At 41.4% G+C, this 20,810-nt stretch overlaps 1 protein-coding gene across 2 annotated transcripts in view; it reads right to left on the bottom strand.

Moving 5' to 3' along the window:
* Positions 1-20,810, bottom strand: part of LOC137617318 (septin-2-like) — a 56,548-nt gene that overhangs the window by 798 nt on the left and 34,940 nt on the right. The window contains exons 4-10 of one of the 2 annotated variants that reach the window (XM_068347328.1): positions 19,481-19,623; positions 18,958-19,151; positions 16,759-16,948; positions 4,582-4,696; positions 3,830-3,957; positions 1,765-1,938; positions 971-1,149 (exon numbers count right to left, since the gene is read on the bottom strand). In XM_068347328.1, coding sequence (XP_068203429.1) covers positions 973-1,149; positions 1,765-1,938; positions 3,830-3,957; positions 4,582-4,696; positions 16,759-16,948; positions 18,958-19,151; positions 19,481-19,623 — 1,121 coding nt within the window. In that variant the 3' untranslated portion in view covers positions 971-972. Of the gene's footprint in view, positions 1-186; positions 1,150-1,764; positions 1,939-3,829; positions 3,958-4,581; positions 4,697-16,758; positions 16,949-18,957; positions 19,152-19,480; positions 19,624-20,810 lie in introns of those variants that run through there. The other variant, XM_068347329.1, reaches the window with a different exon arrangement.

The following is a 20,810-nucleotide window of genomic DNA, read 5'->3' as shown; positions in this document are numbered from 1 at the left end:
ATGTAAATCATAAATAAGTGAACTGTGAATAAACATATCCAGTCTTGACTAATAAATTATCTTGAAACACAATTAATTGGAGATTTATCACTTGATGTAGACCTGTATCTAAAGTCCTTCCCAATTCCAATTCGATTTACATGAAACAAACAGCACTCACGTGTGAGGCAAAAGAGTACAGGGATATCATCATAAGATAAAAGTTTATTAATAAAGACATTTAAAACTACATGGTTCTTTTTAACATAGAATGCCACTGAATTCAGCAAATTCAAGCAATATTTTGAAATGGTAAAAAAATTATGCTTTATAGATTTCAGTAATGTAAGCATGCCTTACATACTATATAGGCCTCTACGTAAAAAAGAATTGAGAAAAAATTAAAGCTCTTTATCATATTTCTTTCCTCAAACATATAAGTGTACATATGCACAAGTTTCTCAATAAGCCTTGAGATTTCTTTCATTGCATATTCAAGATAGTTTTGATATTTTCACTTGTGGCTGTGCATTGGTCCCGGCAGAAAAGAAAAGACTCACAAGAACTCATGAAATGAGGGCAATTTTTTTGTTTACATTCAAAATCCACTGAAAATGTACACACATCACAGTAGCTGGAACTAAATTACTTTATTTACATGTAGGACATCATATGCACACCTATTTACATCTGACAGAATTCAAATTATATTATTATAAAATATCAAATATATTTTCTCAAGGCTGGAAACTACTAAGATACAAAAATACAGCTAAGTTGATATATAAAACAAAACTGAAAGGTTTCTTTGGTTAACACTGTTTAATAAGATGAAGACTTTGCCTTTCCACTGACCAACATTATTCATCTTTCATCCTGGTTTTTCAATATCACCAGAAGTGAACGAGGGAGAAAACCACGAGGAAGAACATTCAAAATTCCATTTGAACAGCTGTGGTTTTATGACAATTTTAACATTGATATTTATTACCTTTACTTTTTCATCTTCTTCCCCAGAGTGAGTGTGTGGTGAGTTAACTGCTGCGTCGCCACCTGCTGTTTACGTTTCTGAAACTCGGCCCTCTCATCGTCCAACCTCTTTTTCATATCCTCGAACTTTTTCTTTTCCTCTGCATGGTCCTTCTTAAGTTGGTCATATTTTGTGTATAGCTGAAACAAAACAGACGTGATAAAATGCTCATATGGTGGTACTGTCCAATTTTTTCCATGCCAAAGAAGGCTATCACTATATGAATTAAGATCACTGAATACCCTATTCTCACGAGTATTTTTTTTTGGAATTAGTTTAAGTAAATAATGGTTGGCAAAATTGAAAACTAATCTTTTTTAAAAGGGGATTATAGTCATTAATAAGATGTGAAAATTCCCAAAATCAGTGTTCAAATGTTGTCCTTGTTGACTTAGGTTAAATGCAAAAAACTGTTCCAGAAAAGAAAGCCATATAGATGGTCCTCATCTTACAAATTCAAATTCAACTGAAATATATCTTGGATATTTATCATAAGTTCATAATGAAACACTGATAAAACAATATACAATCTAAAGCAGTAAGCAAGATGACAATTGCAACATAAAATGGGACTATTTGTTAACTTTTGCAGCTGAAAATCATAGGCATATAGGTTAGGGGAACCCTACCCCGAGCCAAAATTTAACAGAATTCAATGTAAAAACAGCTTTGAGCCTATTAAGTTTGTAAGTTGAGGACTCTGTACTTGTTCTAATAAAGAAATATTTGTTCCCACTCCTGTCTAATGTACTGACCTCTTTCTCAACCTCCTTTAACTCTGTCTCCTTCTCCTTGACACGAAGAACGAATGTTTGCCTCATTTCATCTTCTTTGCGCTGTAATTCCACTCGGTGTTCAACTTGCTTCCGCTCGAATGTTTGCTGGAAACTTACGGGTTGGTTGTCCTGGCCGACATCAGTGAATCCCATCTACAGGAACAAAGCATAAAACTTTTTAGTAAGAGGATTATCTTATAAAGCCTATAACGGGTGAAAGTTATAATACCAACATTTTCGACTTTACCTCTTGCTTGAGGGTACACTCGGGCACACTATTCTATCTTATTTCTCTTCCAGTTATTTTTTTTTTAAGTTTTAAAGCTTATATATGAACTTATATATAAAATATCTATTTTAATGGTATCACTGTTCTTAAAATATTTTATTTTAATTACTTATTACTTATCTTACAGTTTATTTATTTCCTAGTTTCTCTTTCTCACTAGGCTATTGTTCCCTGTTGGAACCCTTGGGCATAAGTCCAAGGGTTCCAGCTTCTTGCTTTCCCAACTAGAGTTGTAGCTTAGCTATTAACCCTTTTACCCCCAGGCTTTTTGAAAATTTCCAACCCTTAACCCCCAAGGGGTTACTTTTTTCCCAGCATATTTTGGTGTATATTTCTTTTAAATTGCTCTAACAGCCTTAATTTTTGTCATAGAGAGGTCAAGTTGGTCTCATTCTCTTGGAAAATGTCTGAATTTTCTCAAAAAATTATGAAAAATATGAAAAAAATAATTTTTATAGCATTTTTTTGCAAGGACGTACCGGTACGTCCATGGGGGTAAAGGGATGGCTTTTGTGAAACGTACCAGTACGTCCTTTGGGGGTAAAAGGGTTAATAATAATAATAAAACTTTAGGAAAACATAATAATAACTAGAAGGGCACTAAGTAGAGCGCAGACCTCTGCCACGGCAGCTTATTTCTTGACCTTTTGTTCGATCTTGACCTTTGTCTTAGGACTTTTAAAATAGAATAACTTTCATGTCAACATAACTATTAATCCCTGAAAGTATCAATACTCTGAGTAAAATTGTGGCCAGGAAGTTAATAACACAAATGACCTTTTGCTTGACCTTGACTAAGGACTTTCAAAATTGAATCGCTTACACGTCTTAACATAATAATTAATCCCCGAAAGTTTCACTATGAGGGAAATTGTGGCCAGGAAGTTGTTCACACACACAAACAGCGGCGAAAATATAACCTCCTTCCAACTTTGTTGGCAGAGGTAATGATAAAGAGAGATTGTTCACAGTAGTAGGAACCACTGTTTCACTATGCAAACAATATTCAACTTAATCTAATTTCAAGACATATTGGGTAAACTAAGAAATATAGCTAAAACACCTAATACTAATCTGGGAGTAAGAAGCAAATGATGCCAAAAAATTTGCCTATGTAAATACACCTTTACCCAATTTAACTTTTGAATCCTGACAAAATCTTGAAGTATTCTGCTTATAAATACTTTCATAATAAAAAGAAAAGTGGCATCGCTCAAAAAGATTAATTCCTCACATAGCCTTATTCACCTACTGTATAACCAAACTTTAATTAGTGCAAACCAGTAAGTACTTGTTCCTGCCCATACAATGTTAAGTGCAAATACCAGTTGACTTGTTGAGGATTGAAGAATTTATTTTGAATTTTGCTTGCTAGTTATACTGTATAATAGAAATAACACTTGATACATTTATTCCATTTCTTAGTATTGTGTTCATAAGCACATCTTGTGGATATTTTCATCTTACTCGCCACTACTATACATGCATTTCCACCTTACCCACAACCTCCCTGGAGCTGTTAGCACAGGTACAGGAGGGATTATTGTATGCCTCACATGAGTAATGAAGTGAAAAATACAACTAAATTCATCTGTCATGCCTATTGTTTCAATTTCATGAAGGATAATTTTATTACAAGCATTTACTTTTTTAAAAATTGTGAAGGCCGTAACAATTTAAATTAGGTGATGGCTAATTTCAGTATTCCGATACCCTAGTGAAATCATTATAATTCTGCAAAGGTCTGCAACTTACAGTTTCAAGTATTTTCTTGCGATACAGCTCATAGTGGCGTTGATGTGTTACTTCTCTCATATCCTCCATGTTAGTTCGGATCAACATCTCTCGTAGCTTTGTAAAGTCGCAGTGGCTCTCATTTTCAACTGGGAAAAGAAGATATTTATTAACAGTTCAGCAAAAAATAAATAATAGTTTCATATAAATTTACACTTAAAACACTATGTAGCAAACTCGATGACAAGCTAAGATTGAGTAAAATAGCCTAAGCCAATTGTAACTCTTAGCAGTACTGTAATCTATTAGTCTTTAACATTGCAGGTTTTACTGCCTGAATAAAACTGGTAGCTTAGTTATAAATAATAAATCTAATATCTAAACTTCATGCACTAATACTTTTTAACATTCTTTCCTTCACTGCAAAATGCTTTGGTTTATAGCACATTTCTCACTTAATCTTTATTTAGCAATGTCACTTCCATACCTTTACCTTTCCTTAGCAAAATCATAAACACACACTGATGGTTTTTGTTCTTATCATCATCAATGGGTTGGAGGAACTGACATTGTGCAATATGGAGAAATTATTGGTTTTCAATTTAAGTGTTAATAAGTTTGCCATTTTAAAAAGAGTAATGAAAGGAACTCAGGGGAAAATTAATCAAAATAATTCTGATGAACGTGAAGCAAGAGAGAAGTTGGAGTTCAAGTTAACCAATGGTTTGAGGTCATGAAAATACACAAAAATATTTACATATAAAACTACAAACCTTGAACTGTTCCCCAAGGATACTGTCGAGCCCTAGCCATTTTGTTACCAACCCGTACAAAATCGGTGCTGCCCACAACTGCGAAAGGTATCTGGTTGTTCATTTCTGTATTAATCTGATGGAAGAAAAAAATTTAACTTTTAAGTTTTAGTACCACAAAATCACATTTTGACAGTTTTGAATACCTCCAAATGGATTTTTGGTACAGTAAAACTAATTCTGAAATCACCACATAAACTAAAAAGAGAATGTTCATGGTAATTATTATTACTAGCTAAGCTACATCCCTAGTTGGAAACATAGGATGCTATAAACATAGGGTCTCAAACAGGGGAAATCACCCTATTAGTCTACAACCATTTCAAGAGTTAATATTACTAATGAACAGCAGAGGTTAAGAACAGGTCAATGCCAAGAAACTAAATATCTATAATATCTGATTGGTCGCTAAACATTTTTACACTAAAGCGAGAACTTACAGAACAAAGTAATGGCTACTAATGTCTCATACCTATTTAAATCATCCTTCCTCTTAACTTCTTTGACAACCTTCTGCTTCAGCTAAGCATCAAATGATTCTGGATTATATAATTGCACCCAATATGCTAGCTTCACCATGATCAAAATCTTCTTCACTTATAAAATGAACTCTCAGGAAAATCTACAGTAAAAATGACATGAACTCGACATGAACAGGATCTATGACATCAATTTAAGTTACAGCTTGTCTATACAGCATATCCACTTAAAAATATTTCAAAGGTATCACAATCATGTGGCCTCTGTGAGATCCAGTCCCAGAAGAAGACTACGTGGGAAATGATTACTCCAGTCCTAGCTAGACAATTACAGCTGGGTTACTTTTTTACCTTGAGGTTGCTGCTTTTCATAAGCTGGATCAAAGAAATGTTATTTTTATTAATAAAATAAATTTTTGAATATACTTACCCGGTGATCATATAAGCTGTCAGCTCTGCTGCCCGACAGAAAAACCTAAGGACAAAATACGCCAGCGATCGCTATACAGGTGGGGGTGTACATCAACTGCGCCATCTGTCGAGCAGGTACTCAAGTACTCCATGTCAACACAGAACCAATTTTCTCCTCGGCCCACTGGGTCTCTATTGGGGAGGAAGGGAGGGTCCTTTAATATATGATCACCGGGTAAGTATATTCAAAGATTTATTTTATTAATAAAAATAACATTTTTCAATATTAAACTTAGCCGGTGATCATATAAGCTGATTCACACCCAGGGGGTGGGTAGAGACCAGCATTACATGTTGACATTATTATGAGCTAAGTATTTTGTATTTCATTTTAGCAGTTATTCAAAATAACAAACATAAAATAAATAAGTACCTGGTAAGGAAGTCGACTTGAACAATTACTCTGCCTTTTTAAGTACGTCTTCCTTACGGAGCCTCGCGATCCTCTTAGGATGCTGAGCGACCCCTAGGATCTGAAGTATCAAGGGTTGCAACCCATACAACAGGACCTCATCAAAACCTCTAATCTAGGCGCTTCTCAAGAAATGACTTTGACCACCCGCCAAATCAAGTAGGATGCGAAAGGCTTCTTAGCCTTCCGGACAACCCAAAAACAATAATAAAACATTTCAAGAGAAAGATTAAAAAGGTTATGGAATTAGGGAATTGTAGTGGTTGAGCCCTCACCCACTACTGCACTCGTTGCTACGAATGGTCCCAGAGTGTAGCAGTTCTCGTAAAGAGACTGGACATTCTTAAGATAAAAAGACGCGAACACTGATTTGCTTTTCCAATAGGTTGCGTCGATTATACTTTGCAGAGATCTATTTTGTTTAAAGGCCACGGAAGTTGCGACAGCCCTAACTTCGTGTGTCCTTACCTTCAGCAAAGCTTGGTCTTCCTCATTCAGATGGGAATGAGCTTCTCGTATTAACAGTCTGATAAAATAGGATAAAGCATTCTTTGACATAGGCAAAGATGGATTCTTAACTGAACACCATAAAGCTTCAGACGGGCCTCGTAAAGGTTTTAAATAGAACTTAAGAGCTCTTACAGGAAATAAGACTCTTTCTAGTTCATTTCCAACCATACGATAAGTTTGGAATATCGAACGAAATTGGTCAAGGCCGAGAAGGCAGCTCGTGTTTGGCTAGAAAACCAAGTTGTAGAACATGTAGCCGTTTCGGATGAGAATCCGATGTTCTTGCTGAAGGCATGAATCTCACTGACTCTTTTAGCTGTGGCTAAGCATATCAGGAAAAGAGTCTTAAAGGTGAGATCTTTCAGGGAGGCTGATTGTAGCGGTTCGAACCTGTCTGACATAAGGAATCTTAGTACCACGTCTAAATTCCAACCAGGTGTAACCAAATGACGCTCCTTCGTGGTCTCAAAAGACTTAAGGAGGTCCTGTAGATCTTTATTGTTGGAAAGATCTAAGCCTCTGTGACGAAAGACTGATGCCAACATGCTTCTGTAACCCTTGATAGTGGGAGCTGAAAGAGAACGTTCTTTCCTCAGATATAAGAGAAAGTCAGCTATTTGAGTTACAGAGGTACTGGTCGAGGATACGGATACTGACTTGCACCAGTTTCGGAAGATTTCCCACTTCGATTGGTAGACTCTAAGGGTGGATGTTCTCTTTGCTCTAGCAATCGCTCTGGTTGCCTCCTTCGAAAAGCCTCTAGCTCTCGAGAGTCTTTCGATAGTCTGAAGGCAGTCAGACGAAGAGCGTGGAGGCCTTGGTGTACCTTCTTTACGCGTGGCTGACGTAGAAGGTCCACCCTTAGGGGAAGTGTTCTGGGAACGTCTACTAGCCATCGAAGTACCTCGGTGAGCCATTCTCTCGCGGGCCAGAGGGAAGCAACTAGCGTCAACCTTGTCCCTTCGTGAGAGGCGAACTTCTGCAGTACCTTGTTGACAATCTTGAACGGAGGGAATGCATATAGATCTAGATGTGACCAATCTAGTAGAAAGGCATCTATATGAACTGCTGCTGGGTCCGGGATTGGTGAGCAAAATATTGGGAGCCTCTTGGTCATCGAGGTTGCGAAGAGATCTATGGTTGGCTGGCCCCAGGTGGCCCAAAGTCTCTTGCATACATCCTTGTGGAGGGTCCATTCTGTTGGAATTATTTGTCCCTTCCGACTGAGACAATCTGCCATGACATTCAAGTTGCCTTGGATGAACCTCGTTACTAGTGAAATGTCTAGACCTTTTGACCAGGTGAGGAGGTCCCTTGCGATCTCGTACAATGTCAGAGAGTAGGTCCCTCCTTGCTTGGAGATGTACGCCAAAGCCGTGGTGTTGTCCGAGTTCACCTCCACCACTTTGCCTTGAAGGAGAGACCTGAAGCTTTCCAGGTCAGACGTACTGCCAGTAGCTCCTTGCAGTTGAAATGCATTGTCCTTTGACTCGAGTTCCATAATCCCGAGCATTCCCTACCGTCTAATGTCGCACCCCAGCCTACGTCCGATGCGTCCGAGAAGAGAACGTGGTTGGGAGTCTGAACAGTCAGGGGAAGACCCTCTCTAAGGTTGATATAGTCCTTTCACCAAGTCAGACAAGACTTTATCTTTCCGGAAACCGGGATCGAGACCGCTTCTAGCGTCTTGTCCTTTTTCCAGTGAAAAGCTAGATGGTATAGAAGAGGACGGAGGTGTAGTCTTCCTAGTGACACAAATTGATCCACGGATGACAGTGTCCCTACCAGACTCATCCACAGCCTGACTGGGCAGCGTTCCTTCTTCAGCATCTTCTGGATGGATAGCAGGGCTGGGGGTTGATCGTCTTGTTCAGCAACGTCCTCATCAGAGGGTTCCTCATCCGAAACTGATGAGGAAACGGCAACGGAGTGGGCAACGTCTGACTCGCTGAATCCGGTCGCACTGGTGGATGCGTGACGGAGCCGGACGCAATATCATGGCACTGCTGCACAGTCTGTGAACTGTCAACCACCATGGGTGCGCGAGGAAGTACAGCGTCAACCCGAAACTGTCTAGACTGTCTGGGTTGTGCAGTCAACACCCTACCGGGTTGCTGAGGTTGACGCACTGCGTCACAACAAGTCACCTCTGCTGGTTGTTGAACGTCTTCCTAGTGACACACTGAACGTCAACAACCACCTCCGAGCGTCGCTTAACGTCAACGTGCGACTGGCAACCCACACTGGGTCGCATCGGTGGAGGAACCACCTCAACTGGCAGACGCGAGTAGGATACCTCAGCGTCAACAGGGCGCACAACCAACCGGTTGGAAGGTTGTTGGCCAGAAGGTTCTTCTCCGCATTTAAGTCCTCTATCAAGGACACAAGCTTGGACTGCATGTCTTGCAGCAAAGCCCATTTAGGGTCTACGGGAGCAGGTGTGGCAACAGACGGGGTTAGCGACTGAGGCGGAACCATTTACCATCCCTGGAAGCCTTGTTATGTGTGACATAATAGTACAGCAAAACTTCAAAGGCTCGACAAAAGTTGAGAAGTTGACCTGTAAACAACTTGGAGCGTCTCCTGGCTAGGCGCCAGGGCGAGTCTACCAGAATTGAGAAGTCTATCTGGGCAGAGGCATGAACTCCCAAGCCGAGAACTTCTCTCGTGTCCTATCAGACTCTCGCTCTATAAGCCAGTTTAAAAGAAGGGAAATCAAAGGCTGTATCCCTAAAACTCCTCCTGGTGCAAAAACCAGTCGCCTAGCCAACGTAACGCTCTCTAGGAGAGCGAGAGTGCACTAGCTTACCAACAACGGCTTCGAAGTAGCTAGGCCTAGTGTAAGTTCTGACGTTTAGGCGAACGAGGAGCAGCAGTTACAAGATCCGGACGAAGATCCTTAAAAAATCATCATGATTTAATTAAAGTCCATAGGAGGCTAAGCAGCTTAAGGCTCCTCTCCAAATGACAGAGTCCTCAAAGGAATATCAGTAGGAGGGAGAACAGCACTTTCTCATCTACAGGAACCTTGTCCGATAAAAGCTAGGTTATCTCAGTGAGTCTCTCACTGGTGCATTAGTAGCAGACCAGAAGGCAACGTCATGTAACTGCTTGACAGTCTGTGAACTGTCAACAACTGAACTGTCAACCACAACAGGTGCGTGAGGACATACAGCACTGGTGCATTAGTAGCAGACCAGGAGGCAACGTCATGTAACTGCTTGACAGTCTGTGAACTGTCAACAACTGAACTGTCAACCACAACAGGTGCGTGAGGACATACAGTGTTCACTCGAGACTGCTTTGACTGTCTATACTGAGCAGTCAAAACAACTCTAGAATGCGGAGGTTGACGCACCGCGTCAAAACAAAGCAACTTAACTCCACCCTCCTGTTGTTGTGGTAACTCACGAACGTCAACGGAGGGTAGCGTGCGTCTGTGAACGTCAACGTGCGGCTGGCAGGGTACACTGCGCATGGGTGGTGGAACTCTCACAGGCGGAGTGCGGGAGCAGGTAGCCTCAGCGTCTACTGTACGCACAACCGTGGTTGGTTGTAGGCTAACGGGTGCAGCGTCAACCTTCTCCGCACGATACTCCTGCATAAAAGATGCTAACTGTGTCTGCATAGACTGTAGCAAAGACCACTTAGGGTCTACAGCAGCAGGTGCGGCAACAGACGGTGTTACTGCCTGTTGCGGTACCGCTTTGCCTCTCTTAGGAGGTGAGCAGTCGTCGGAAGACTGCAGCGAGTCCGAACTGACCCAGTGGCTACAACTGGGCCGTTGGACTTGCGCGGAAGGGACCGACTTGCGCTTAATAAGCTGCGAGACCTTGGTCCATGGTTTCTTACGAGAAACCTCTTCCGCAGACGAGAAGTAAATGGGCTCTCTCGTCTTTGTGTGGGTGGGGCGATCTTGGGTAGATACGCCCGAAACCACGGAGGGAAACGTCTGTTCGTTGATCAAGGCCTGACGAACCCATAAGTCGTTCGACATTACTTCTCCCCTGGGCTTGGGAGCTTGCAAGAGGTCCCGGACTAGGTGAACGACAGGCACGAACAGACGAACCCTCGGACGCAACACTGTAACACTTTGCGCATATCACTTTATCACTTCGATTTTCTGTTTTGCACTTATTTCACTGAAATCGAAACTTTTACCGATTTTTACCTGAAACACGCAATTCTACCCTTCATTAAAAGGTAGTAATGCGAAAACAGTCGTATAATGCAGCTCATTAATACTAGCAAAAACAGAAAACATATATAAAGATAAAGAATTCAGTGGCTGGGAAAGAGACTAAACACTAGTTCAAATAAACTACGTTTACAATCTCTCACCGCACATAGCCTGGGGACAAGAATAAAACCCTAGAAACGTTTTACCTTCTTCCCCGTACAGCGACTAGGGAGGAGAGTAACACGAGAACAACGTTACCCCCGCTTGAACGGAACGTTTTATCTCCTCTCTCTCCCTCCGTCTCTATCTCTCTCTCTCTTTCTCTCTTGATTTCGCACCTGAGAGAAGAGCCCAATTATATATCGTCAAAAAAAACATGTTATTTGGCTAAAGGAAAAAACTGAAAGGTTTTCCAAATAAAAAGTTCCTTTAATTTAGAATTTAAACCATTTAAGCTAAGAAAGAATGAACGAAACGTCAGAATCGATTTACTCTTACTGCAAAGTGAAACCGTGATACACTCTCTCTCTATCGTAACGATAGAGCGCATGTTGAACGTCCTGAACGTCAACAACTGCGTAGTCTAAAAAACTAAACGTTAGTTCATCTTTGAAAACAGTACGAAGACTATCAAAGAAATTCTTTCATAAAACATTAAATTTAAAAAGTTTTAAATTCTTTAAAGGCTAAATACGATATAACGGGCTCAACGTTGATTAACTTCGGTTCCAAGTTAGGACCGCCTACTATCAGGAAAGGTCGCATATAAACAAAACATAAAAATTTATTTTTATATGTTTATAATAAATGGAAAGTTAATCGAAGAGGCCTAATAAAGGTGGAGAGATATAAAATACATAGATCTATAACGTGTTAAGCAAAATTACTAAAAACCTAAACACACTTCCGTCTAAGGGAAGGGTCGGCCATTTAAAAGTGAAAGAGAGTCCATACTCTCTTAGTCACCATAATTAAATCTATCCAAAACGAGTTCAAGTTTTGAGATGAAGATAAAACCCCTGCATAGCGAATGCTCAAAACTAGAATAGTGTACTTCACCAAATAGTTGTGAAAACAAATCCAGTTAGTAACAGCGTATTTAGTAGGTCTTGCCAGTGGCACGACAGAGAGAAAATTGGTTCTGTGTTGACATGGAGTACTTGAGTACCTGCTCGACAGATGGCGCAGTTGATGTACACCCCCACCTGTATAGCGATCGCTGGCGTATTTTGTCCTTAGGTTTTTCTGTCGGGCAGCAGAGCTGACAGCTTATATGATCACCGGCTAAGTTTAATATTGAAAAATGGTAAATAATGACTTTCCTTTGAGAAACCAATGCATTAAAAACCCACCCATTTGAGACTATATTACTTGTGTATGAATAATTTCTTCAGCAGGAAGAATTTAACAGATTTAAATGAAGATTTTTATAATTAAAGACAAGACTGAAAAATCACCAAGCACACATGAAAGTGTATCTCCATATTTTGAAAAGAGAATTTTAATATTTTTTCTCATTTCTATGCTCACTGGTGTTTATATTGCTTCTTCTACAGAAATTCCATTTTTCAATGTTTATTGACAGTTTTTGCATTTTCTTTTCTTTTAAAAGATATGTGTCCCTAGTAAAGAAATTAAACAAACTAGGGGTTAATGGTAGGTAGTACTCTATGAAAGGTGTAGATGACCCACTGGTTACCACTTGAGCATTCAGGTTAGGGTTTGAAATTGGGCAGGTAGGCCTGAAAAATTACTCTGAATCCAAAACTAAGTTGATTTCTGAGCTACCCCTAAAAGAAGCTGATGGCATTAAATTCCCAACATCATAAACACCAAACAAGTTAGGCTATAGTAAAGACAATCAAAGCATATGTAACACTGAGCATATATTGGCATATTGAGAGAGAGAGAGAGAGAGAGAGAGAGAGAGAGAGAGAGAGAGAGAGAGAGAGAGAGAGAGAGAGAGAGAGAGAGAGAGAGAGAGAGAGAGAGAGAGAGAGAGAGAGAGAGAGAGAGAGAGAGAGAGAGAGAGAGAGAGAGAGAGGAGAGAGAGAGAGAGAGAGAGAGAGAGAGAGAGAGAGAGAGAGAGAGAGAGAGAGAGAGAGAGAGAGAGAGAGAGAGAGAGAGAGAGAGAGAGAGAGAGAGAGAGAGAGAGAGAGAGAGAGAGAGAGAGAGAGAGAGAGAGAGAGAGAGAGAGAGAGAGAGAGAGAGAGAGAGAGAGAGAGAAATTCGTAGATAATTTGTATTTTTCTTAACTATACAAACCTTAGCTATTTAATAGGGTTATTACTTTCGGCGTAGCTGAAATGACGAGCCATTAGAATTTTAACAAGGTTTACTACCCCACCGCTAGTTAGCAGGGGGGTAGGGAGGGGTAGCTTGCTACTCCCCCCCCCCACACACACACCTGTGCTTGAGCTCACTTTGTTTGGAGGTAGGACTTCAAGGGGGATAGGGCTGGCGGGCAAGTTTGATTAAATAGCTAAGGTTTGTATCGTTAGGAAAAATACAAATTATCAACGAATTTGTCATTTGTTCCGTAACTGACATACAAACCACGCTATTTAATAGGGGGTGACTCACCCATTAGGAAGGGTGGAAAGTCCCAGCCAGTACTGGCTTTTGGCTTTGCCCGGGGACTCATTATTTGAGTGTGTCAGCACTCAACAATAAGGAGTCCCTGCACCTCGCTAGAACCTTGCTACGCAAGGACTGCGGCCTATGCAAGCTGTGTGTGAAGGTATAATAAAGTGTGACTCGTCCTAGGAAGTTGACCTGTAGTCCTCTAGATGGAAACTTTAGGCTAGGACTCTCCCAATACCACCTCGTCAGGGTATGGGGACGTGACAGTATTAGCTTAATTACTAGGAACACAAGGAAACATGGTTTACCTGCAGTGGTTTGAGGTCAGCTGTGCAGAGAACCCAGGATGCTGCTTTCCCCAAGAGAGGGAAGATGAAGAAAAGAATAAGGGCCAGGCATACCTTTTCATTCATGCATGCTAAGACCGGTAACAATGCCCTCAACCTTCTGCTACTTGTCCACTAAGGAGCCTGAGGTTCTAAACCAACTGTTGTGCAGCCACCACAGGGCCGATAGAGAACGTATCGAGCCTCCTGTGGGTCACGTCTTGCAGGTAGTGGGCTGAAGGTCGTCTGACGCTTCCACACCCCAGCCTGAAGAACCTGCGTCACTGAGAAATTCTTCTTGAAGGCCAGGGGCGTAGCTGACATTATGTGCTCTAGTTGAATGGGGCGATGTCATATGAGAGACCATGAAGTTCACTGACTCGCTTGGCCGATGCCAAAGCTAGTAGGAACACCGTCTTCCAAGTTAGGTGGCGATCTCAAGCCTGGCGTAATGGTTCATAGGGAGGTCTCTTAAGACACCTGAGAACTCTAACCACGTTTCGTGGAGGAGGTCTCACTTCCGACTGAGGGCAGGTAAGTTCATAACTTCGTATGAGTAGGGAAAGTTCCAGCGAGGAAGAAATGTCCATTCCTTTGACCCTGCCGCGCGTTGTCCTGCAGCCTCGCGTGTGGGAGGATATTGGCGATCGCGTTGGGGAATACCCGGGGTCGCGCGCGGGAGACTGCTGATGAGCGATTGCGAGGGCGCGTAGGACCGTGCGTAGGAGACCTCGGAGTGTGTTCAGGGAAGCTGTTTGCGCGCTCGTGCACGCGAGGGTGAATGTTCGCGTGCGCGCGCAAGATCAGGATGAAGAGCCCGTGAGGGCGAGAGATCGTGCATCCCAGAAGATGTCGGGCGTTGCGCGCGCGCAGGGGAGATATCCCTTGCACGCGGGCGCGCAGCTGGAACCTGCGCTCGTTGGCGCACCTCTTGTGGGCCCACATCAGGCTGGCGATGTGTTGCTGCTGTGGGAGATGGGCGTGGGCGCGTGTATGTGAATGCGCGCGAATGCGCTGGCGAGGGATGGCGCACAGGCGATAGCAGATGGCGCGTTGGCGAGCACTGGCGAGTAGGGGAAGTCCTAAACTTCCCTACCGCACCCAAATCCGAAGATCGTGGGCGCGGAGAGCGCTGGCGCATTGGTGAATAATGGCGCGCAGAAGGTTCAAGGTGCGCTGGTGAGCAGGTGAGCGCTGGCGCGCTAACTCTGGAACGGCAGCAGCAGGTGAGCGCTGACGCGCTATCTCCGAAACCCCAGAGAGGTCAGGAGAACGTTGGCGTGCATGCTTGACATGGCGCGTAAGGGACGTGTGCGCTAATTGGCACGTATGCCCTTGTTGCCCTGAAGGGACCGGTGCCTGTTTTTTGAAAACAGATTTGGTTGGCGCATAAAGCGCATCAGCAGCCAGGAACGGCGACGGCAGGTCAGCAGGTCTGACGGGTGGAAGGTCGGCGTGCCCTTTGTAAGGACGACCTTCCACCGAAGGGGATCGCGAACGATCCGCAGAGAGGTCCAGGGTAGTAGCAGGAACAGTCGGAGATCGATAACGAGGCTCCTCTGCGGGGGACTGCAACGGTGATGGTGAACTGAAGAGGCGCCTCCTCACCGTCTTATAAGGTGAAGGAAGGCCTCTCCGGCGAAGAGGAAGGCGAGCCTTACGACGTATATGCCCTCTGGGGACCGTTGGGTCAGCAAGAGGAGTCTCTGTGAGTGAACTCCCCCGAGGGGGAGAATCACCGGCAGGAGAGACTGTTGGACTTGGTTTCTCCCTCGTAGGTTGTGCAGGACTGGGAGAAACTAAGCCTTCAGCTACTGCGGGTTGAGATGTTGCAAAGGTATTAGGAGATACCGCATTGGATACCTCTGACACCACAACGTCGACAACAGACAAGAGGATCAACCTCTGCCAAAGTCGGCAATTGCTTGACAGCGGCACCCAACCGGATGATGTCAATCAAGGCTTCCTTGGAGGGCAAACCCTCAAGCCCCAAGGAAGATCAAAGCTGGAATAAATCAGTTACATTGACATTTAAATGCTCCCCCGGGGAAGAGGTGGAGCTGCCTCGCTAAGGGAGGCAACGCCATCTCTCGAACCCCGAGGTCGGGAAACAGAACTATGGTCTACGCTACCACTCGACAGTCTCTCGAAAGAAACTGATCGAGTGGGAGCTTCGGAGGAGGTTTAGGCAGCGGAAGAAGAGTCCTTGGGATTTTCTCCTTTCAAAGTAATCTTCGAAGGAGAAATATCCCGCCTGGACTACTACTTCCATCGCCGAGAAAACCTCTCCCACTAGGAGGTAGACCACTCCCTGCACTCACCACACTTATTACTACTATCACACCGTTGGCCCCTACAGTAAGGACAAAGGGGTGTGAGGGTCCGTCTCGACCGCCGACATAAATGTACCACAAGGGCGGTCGGGTAATCAAGGACATTTGCGCATTTTCGCAGAGGCCAACTTCACACACAAACCTGTAGGAGAGAAAGCAAAAAGACTAATGGCTGTCAAAGAGGCGAGGGTGAGAGCGGACACGTCCGACATTCCACCCGAGCCGAGAGCAAAGTGAGCTCAAGCACAGGTGTGTGAGGGGGGGGGGGTGGGGGGGGGGGGGGGGTAGCAAGCTACCCTCCCTACCCCCCGCTAACTAGCGGTGGGGTAGTAAACCCTCGTTAAAATTCTAATGGCTCATTTCAGCTATGCCGAAAGTAATAATCCCTATTAAATAGCGTGGTTTGTATGTCAGTTACAGAACAAACAATCTTCCAAGAAATAAATGAACCAAAAAAAACTCTAGTTACCTTGACCATTGTCATCAACTGATAAAAAAAGAGAGAGAGAGAGGAGAGAGAGAGAGAGAGGAGAGAGAGAGAGAGAGAGAGAGAGAGAGAGAGAGAGAGAGAGAGAGAGAGAGAGAGAGAGAGAGAGAGAGAGAGAGAGGGAGGGAGAGAGAGGGAGAGAGAGGGAGAGAGAGAGAGAGAGAGAGAGAGAGAGAGAGAGAGAGAGAGAGAAATACAGCTTCCAAGAATTAAATGAGCCGAAAAAAAAACTCTAGTTACCTTAAGAAGAGAGAGAGAGGAGAGAGAGAGAGAGAGAGAGAGAGAGAGAGAGAGAGAGAGAGAGAGAGAGATTAGAAGCTTCCAAGAAATAAATGAAACAAAAGAAACTCTAGTTACCTTGACCATTGTATCATCATCAGTTGGAAACTGATAAATCTGTATGTTGTTCAACTTGATTTCCTGCATAATACGCTGCTTGAATTTTGTGAGTTCTGCTTTGGAAATTGTGTCTGCTTTGGCAATGATGGGAATGATGTTGACCTTTGAATCCAATTTCTTCATGCAAACTAAATCTATGCTCTTCAACCTGGAAAACAGTTGCAAGTTCATTTTATTATGCTACCATTAAAAATTTAAATTATAAATTCATAGTAAAGGAAAATTGACATTCTGCGTATAAATCAACTTATTTGTATATATGACATATGGTGTCAGTCTCATAATTATAATGTGGGGAAAATAATCATTTATATATATGACATTCTGCAAATATTGTACTCCAAACATTGTACAATACAGAAGAAACATTAAGAAAGTTTGAAATAAAAGTAGTTTTATATGAAAAACATCATTATAATTATTAAAAGGTTTTATATACCTTGAGCATTTTATGAAGTACAAGTCAAGCAATTAGATATTACAAAGATAGAATGTTATAAAATCTGAAAAGTGTTCACCAAGGAATAGCACTGAGGCCCTTAATGTTTACTACAGTAATAATAGAAGCTACAAAAACGTGCAGAAACTTTCGGGACTGGGATATACTATATGCGGAGGGCTTGGTGTCTACAGCCAAATTATGGTTTAGGAGAACTTTTAATAGACAGGAGAATGGAATGGAGAAATGATCATAAAATAGTAAGCAAAACTCAAAAATCGGGGAGTTCAGAAATTGGAAGAGTGGCCATGTAGAGATTGTGACTGTGGGTAAGGTGTGTGAATGAATGAAACACAGTACTCTGTATTAGATGATGTCACTTGAGATGTGCAGAATTGTAAAGTGTGTGAAGTACAGTAACAGACTTCCGATGCCCACCTGGTACACGAATCACTAATGGTGAAGGACTGAAAGAGAAGTATTGTGTTATACTAGTAAAAGCGCAGACCTCTTGTGATATGGGCTGTGGGGTGATTATCAATTGAACTAAGAAATATAGTAGCAGTATCTATTGGATTACTAAACACTGTAAAAACTGATGGCAAATATAACCTGTTATTATTATTGTATAAACTATAACCTTAGCTGGAAAAGTAGGATGTTATAAACTTAAGGATTCCAACTGGGAAAAAAGCCCACTGAGGAAAGGAAATAAGGTAACAAATAGAATAGTGTGCCTGAGTGTACCTTCATGCAAGAAAAATCTACCCCAAGACAGTGGAAGACCATGGTACAGAGGCTATGGCACTACTCAAGACTAGAGAACAATGGTTTGATTTTGGAGTGTCCAAAATAGCTAGAGAATATCTTCTACCCTTACCAGTGGAAAGTTAACCCCTTGTGTGATGAAAAGAATTCTACCATTACCTTTGTGTTGTTAAGAGTATGAGGAAAGAGAAGAAATGTGTAAAGAACAGGCCAGACTATTCGATATATATGTAGGCAAGGGAAAAATGAGCCGTAACCAGATAGGGGTCCCATGTTGTACTGTGTGGCCAGTCAAAGGACCCTATAACTTTCTAGTGGTAGTATCTTAAAGGATGGCTGGTGCCTTGGCCAGCCTACTACCTACTACTGGAAACATATGCACTTATAGAGATTCTGAAGAGATTCAATTACAATATCTGAATATTAATGCCTTTTGTATGTTGGAAAGATTGAAGGAAGAGACAGATGTGAGGCACTTGGAGGTTGAAAACTCAAGACAGTACCATATATCTCAAAGGGAAAATATCTTTGGGCATGTAATGAGAGCATGGAATAGTTGGAAAAACAGTGTAAGTATTAAGGTTGAAGGATAGCAAGAAGCAGAGAAGCGCATAAAGTACGAGAAAAAATACAGATGAAGACTAGGACCAGAGATAAATAAACTAGACGAGAACAGAAAGGACTTTAATGTGTTCAACATAAAATATGATGTACAAATACGAATGATAGAAAAAATGAATACTACACTACCGTAGTACTAATCAAAGCAAAAATGGGGAATTGCTTTACTAGAAATAAGCACTCTATATGTAATACATATGTCAAATGTACAGCATTTATCTTTTGAAAGGTTTATTTTAAACAAAATACTTTCTAGTGATTAAGTGATTTCTACAACTATGCAAGTTTCATGAGTTACATGGTTTCTTGTAAACAAACATTTAACTTACCCATGTCCGGTAGGGCAGATGAAATAGAGGCAAGCATGAATCCTTGTATCATGGAAGGCAGAGAGACTCCGTTTTATCTTCAACTCCTCTTGCAGGTAATCGTCAAACTTCTTATCAATGTAATCAACAATCGCAGTAAAACTATCCTCTTTATTGATTTGATCTCCATATCCAACAGTATCTACAATGGTAAGCTGGGGAAAACAGGAAAAACATTAGTGATGAAAACTTACAGATGAATATTTTTCTGGTAATTTTCATGGATTTTATTTTTGTCAGTAATTCTATTTGGCAATGCACAATAACTTGATGCTGAGTCTTCCTCTCTTATATTCATTGCATTCACTGCCAGGCATAATAAACTGAAACTTGAGTTACAACAGGAACAATTGAGAATCCAATAGGTTATTTAAATAACAGTACTACACAACTTAATCTAGATTCCCGTTTGTAATACTTTCAAATGAACTTAAGAAATACCTCTAAATTTTAATAATAAACTAATCCTCCTATAAACACTGACCTTCAATCTAACTTGAGATTCCTGTAATTCATATATATTAGATTTAAGTTTAACACTGGGTAAAGTGTGAGGTGCTGGATTGGACTCGAAGCTGGTATTGAAAAGTGTGTCCATCAAAGTTGACTTCCCCATACCAGTCTCGCCTGAAAAAAATAAAAATTAAGACAGGTCCTATTACGCAGTAGAATTTTATTGACAAATAAAATGCTTCCACTAATGTTACATATATTTTTTTTGGTGGGGAGCTTATCTTTTATTAAATAGAGATTGCAGTCTTTCAAAACTTATTACTTCACTACCTTAATGGGATAGTGACTAAAGACAAATTTAGGATGACATTATGGGCTAAAGAACTGTGAAGGCTGCTTCTGAAGTGAGTGATATCTCCACATAATCATTCTCAAAACATTTAGAAAGGAAAGTCATTACAAATACTGTGTCAAGGACTGCAATAACAGACCCTTCTCTATGTGTATTTGAACATTATTTGAACTAGTTATTGACAGTTCTGGTATTTAACCTGTCTTTGGAATTGAATTCAAACTGCAACATGTGTTTTACTTTTTATATAATTGCTGTTGTTGATCAACAGCATCAAACCTTGTTCATCTAGAATGAGACCCAAGAACTTCCCTAACTTCTACGTAAATATTTGTATTAGCTCGTATATATCAGTCAATATGCACCAAAGAGACTATCTCACAGGTAAAATGCAGTCAGTGTACATGAAACATGGAATCTCAGTTGGTTATGGTAAAGACCGTTTATTACCAGCTCTAGGATTATGGAAAAAAAGTGAATACAGTAGCAAGTTTACAACCAAGCTCTCCTTGATTTTGTAAATCTATAGCATGTTAGTATCCATGCCAAAGGTGAAAACAACTATCACTGCTCTGAGTTAAAGATATTTTACGTAACTACATAAATGGAGACAGATGATCGGCTGTGGTGACCCCCAAGTAGAAGCCAAAAGATAAAAAGAAAAAAAAAAAAAAAAAAAAGACATCCCCACCTTAATAAAATCAAAAGTAACAACTGAACATGGATAAACAATAAATCTAGTTCCGTAAAATGTTATTTTCCTTAGTAAAATAAATTTTTGAATATACTTACCCGATGATCATATAGCTGCATCCCTGCTGCCCCGACAGAAAAAAATCTACGGGAGGAATACGCCAGCGATCGCTATACAGGTGGGGGTGTATATCAACAGCGCCATCTGTCAAGTAGGTACTCAAGTACTCGATGTCAACAACGAACCAATTTTCTCCTCTGTCCCACTGGTTCTCTATTGGGGAGGAAGGGTGGGTCCTTTAATTTATGATCATCG

Source organism: Palaemon carinicauda, chromosome 23, assembly GCF_036898095.1.
Source record: "Palaemon carinicauda isolate YSFRI2023 chromosome 23, ASM3689809v2, whole genome shotgun sequence".
NCBI classification, from domain to species: Eukaryota; Metazoa; Arthropoda; class Malacostraca; order Decapoda; family Palaemonidae; genus Palaemon; species Palaemon carinicauda.
The sequence above is the reverse complement of the archived record's forward strand: the minus strand, read 5'-3'. Positions and strand labels throughout refer to the sequence as shown.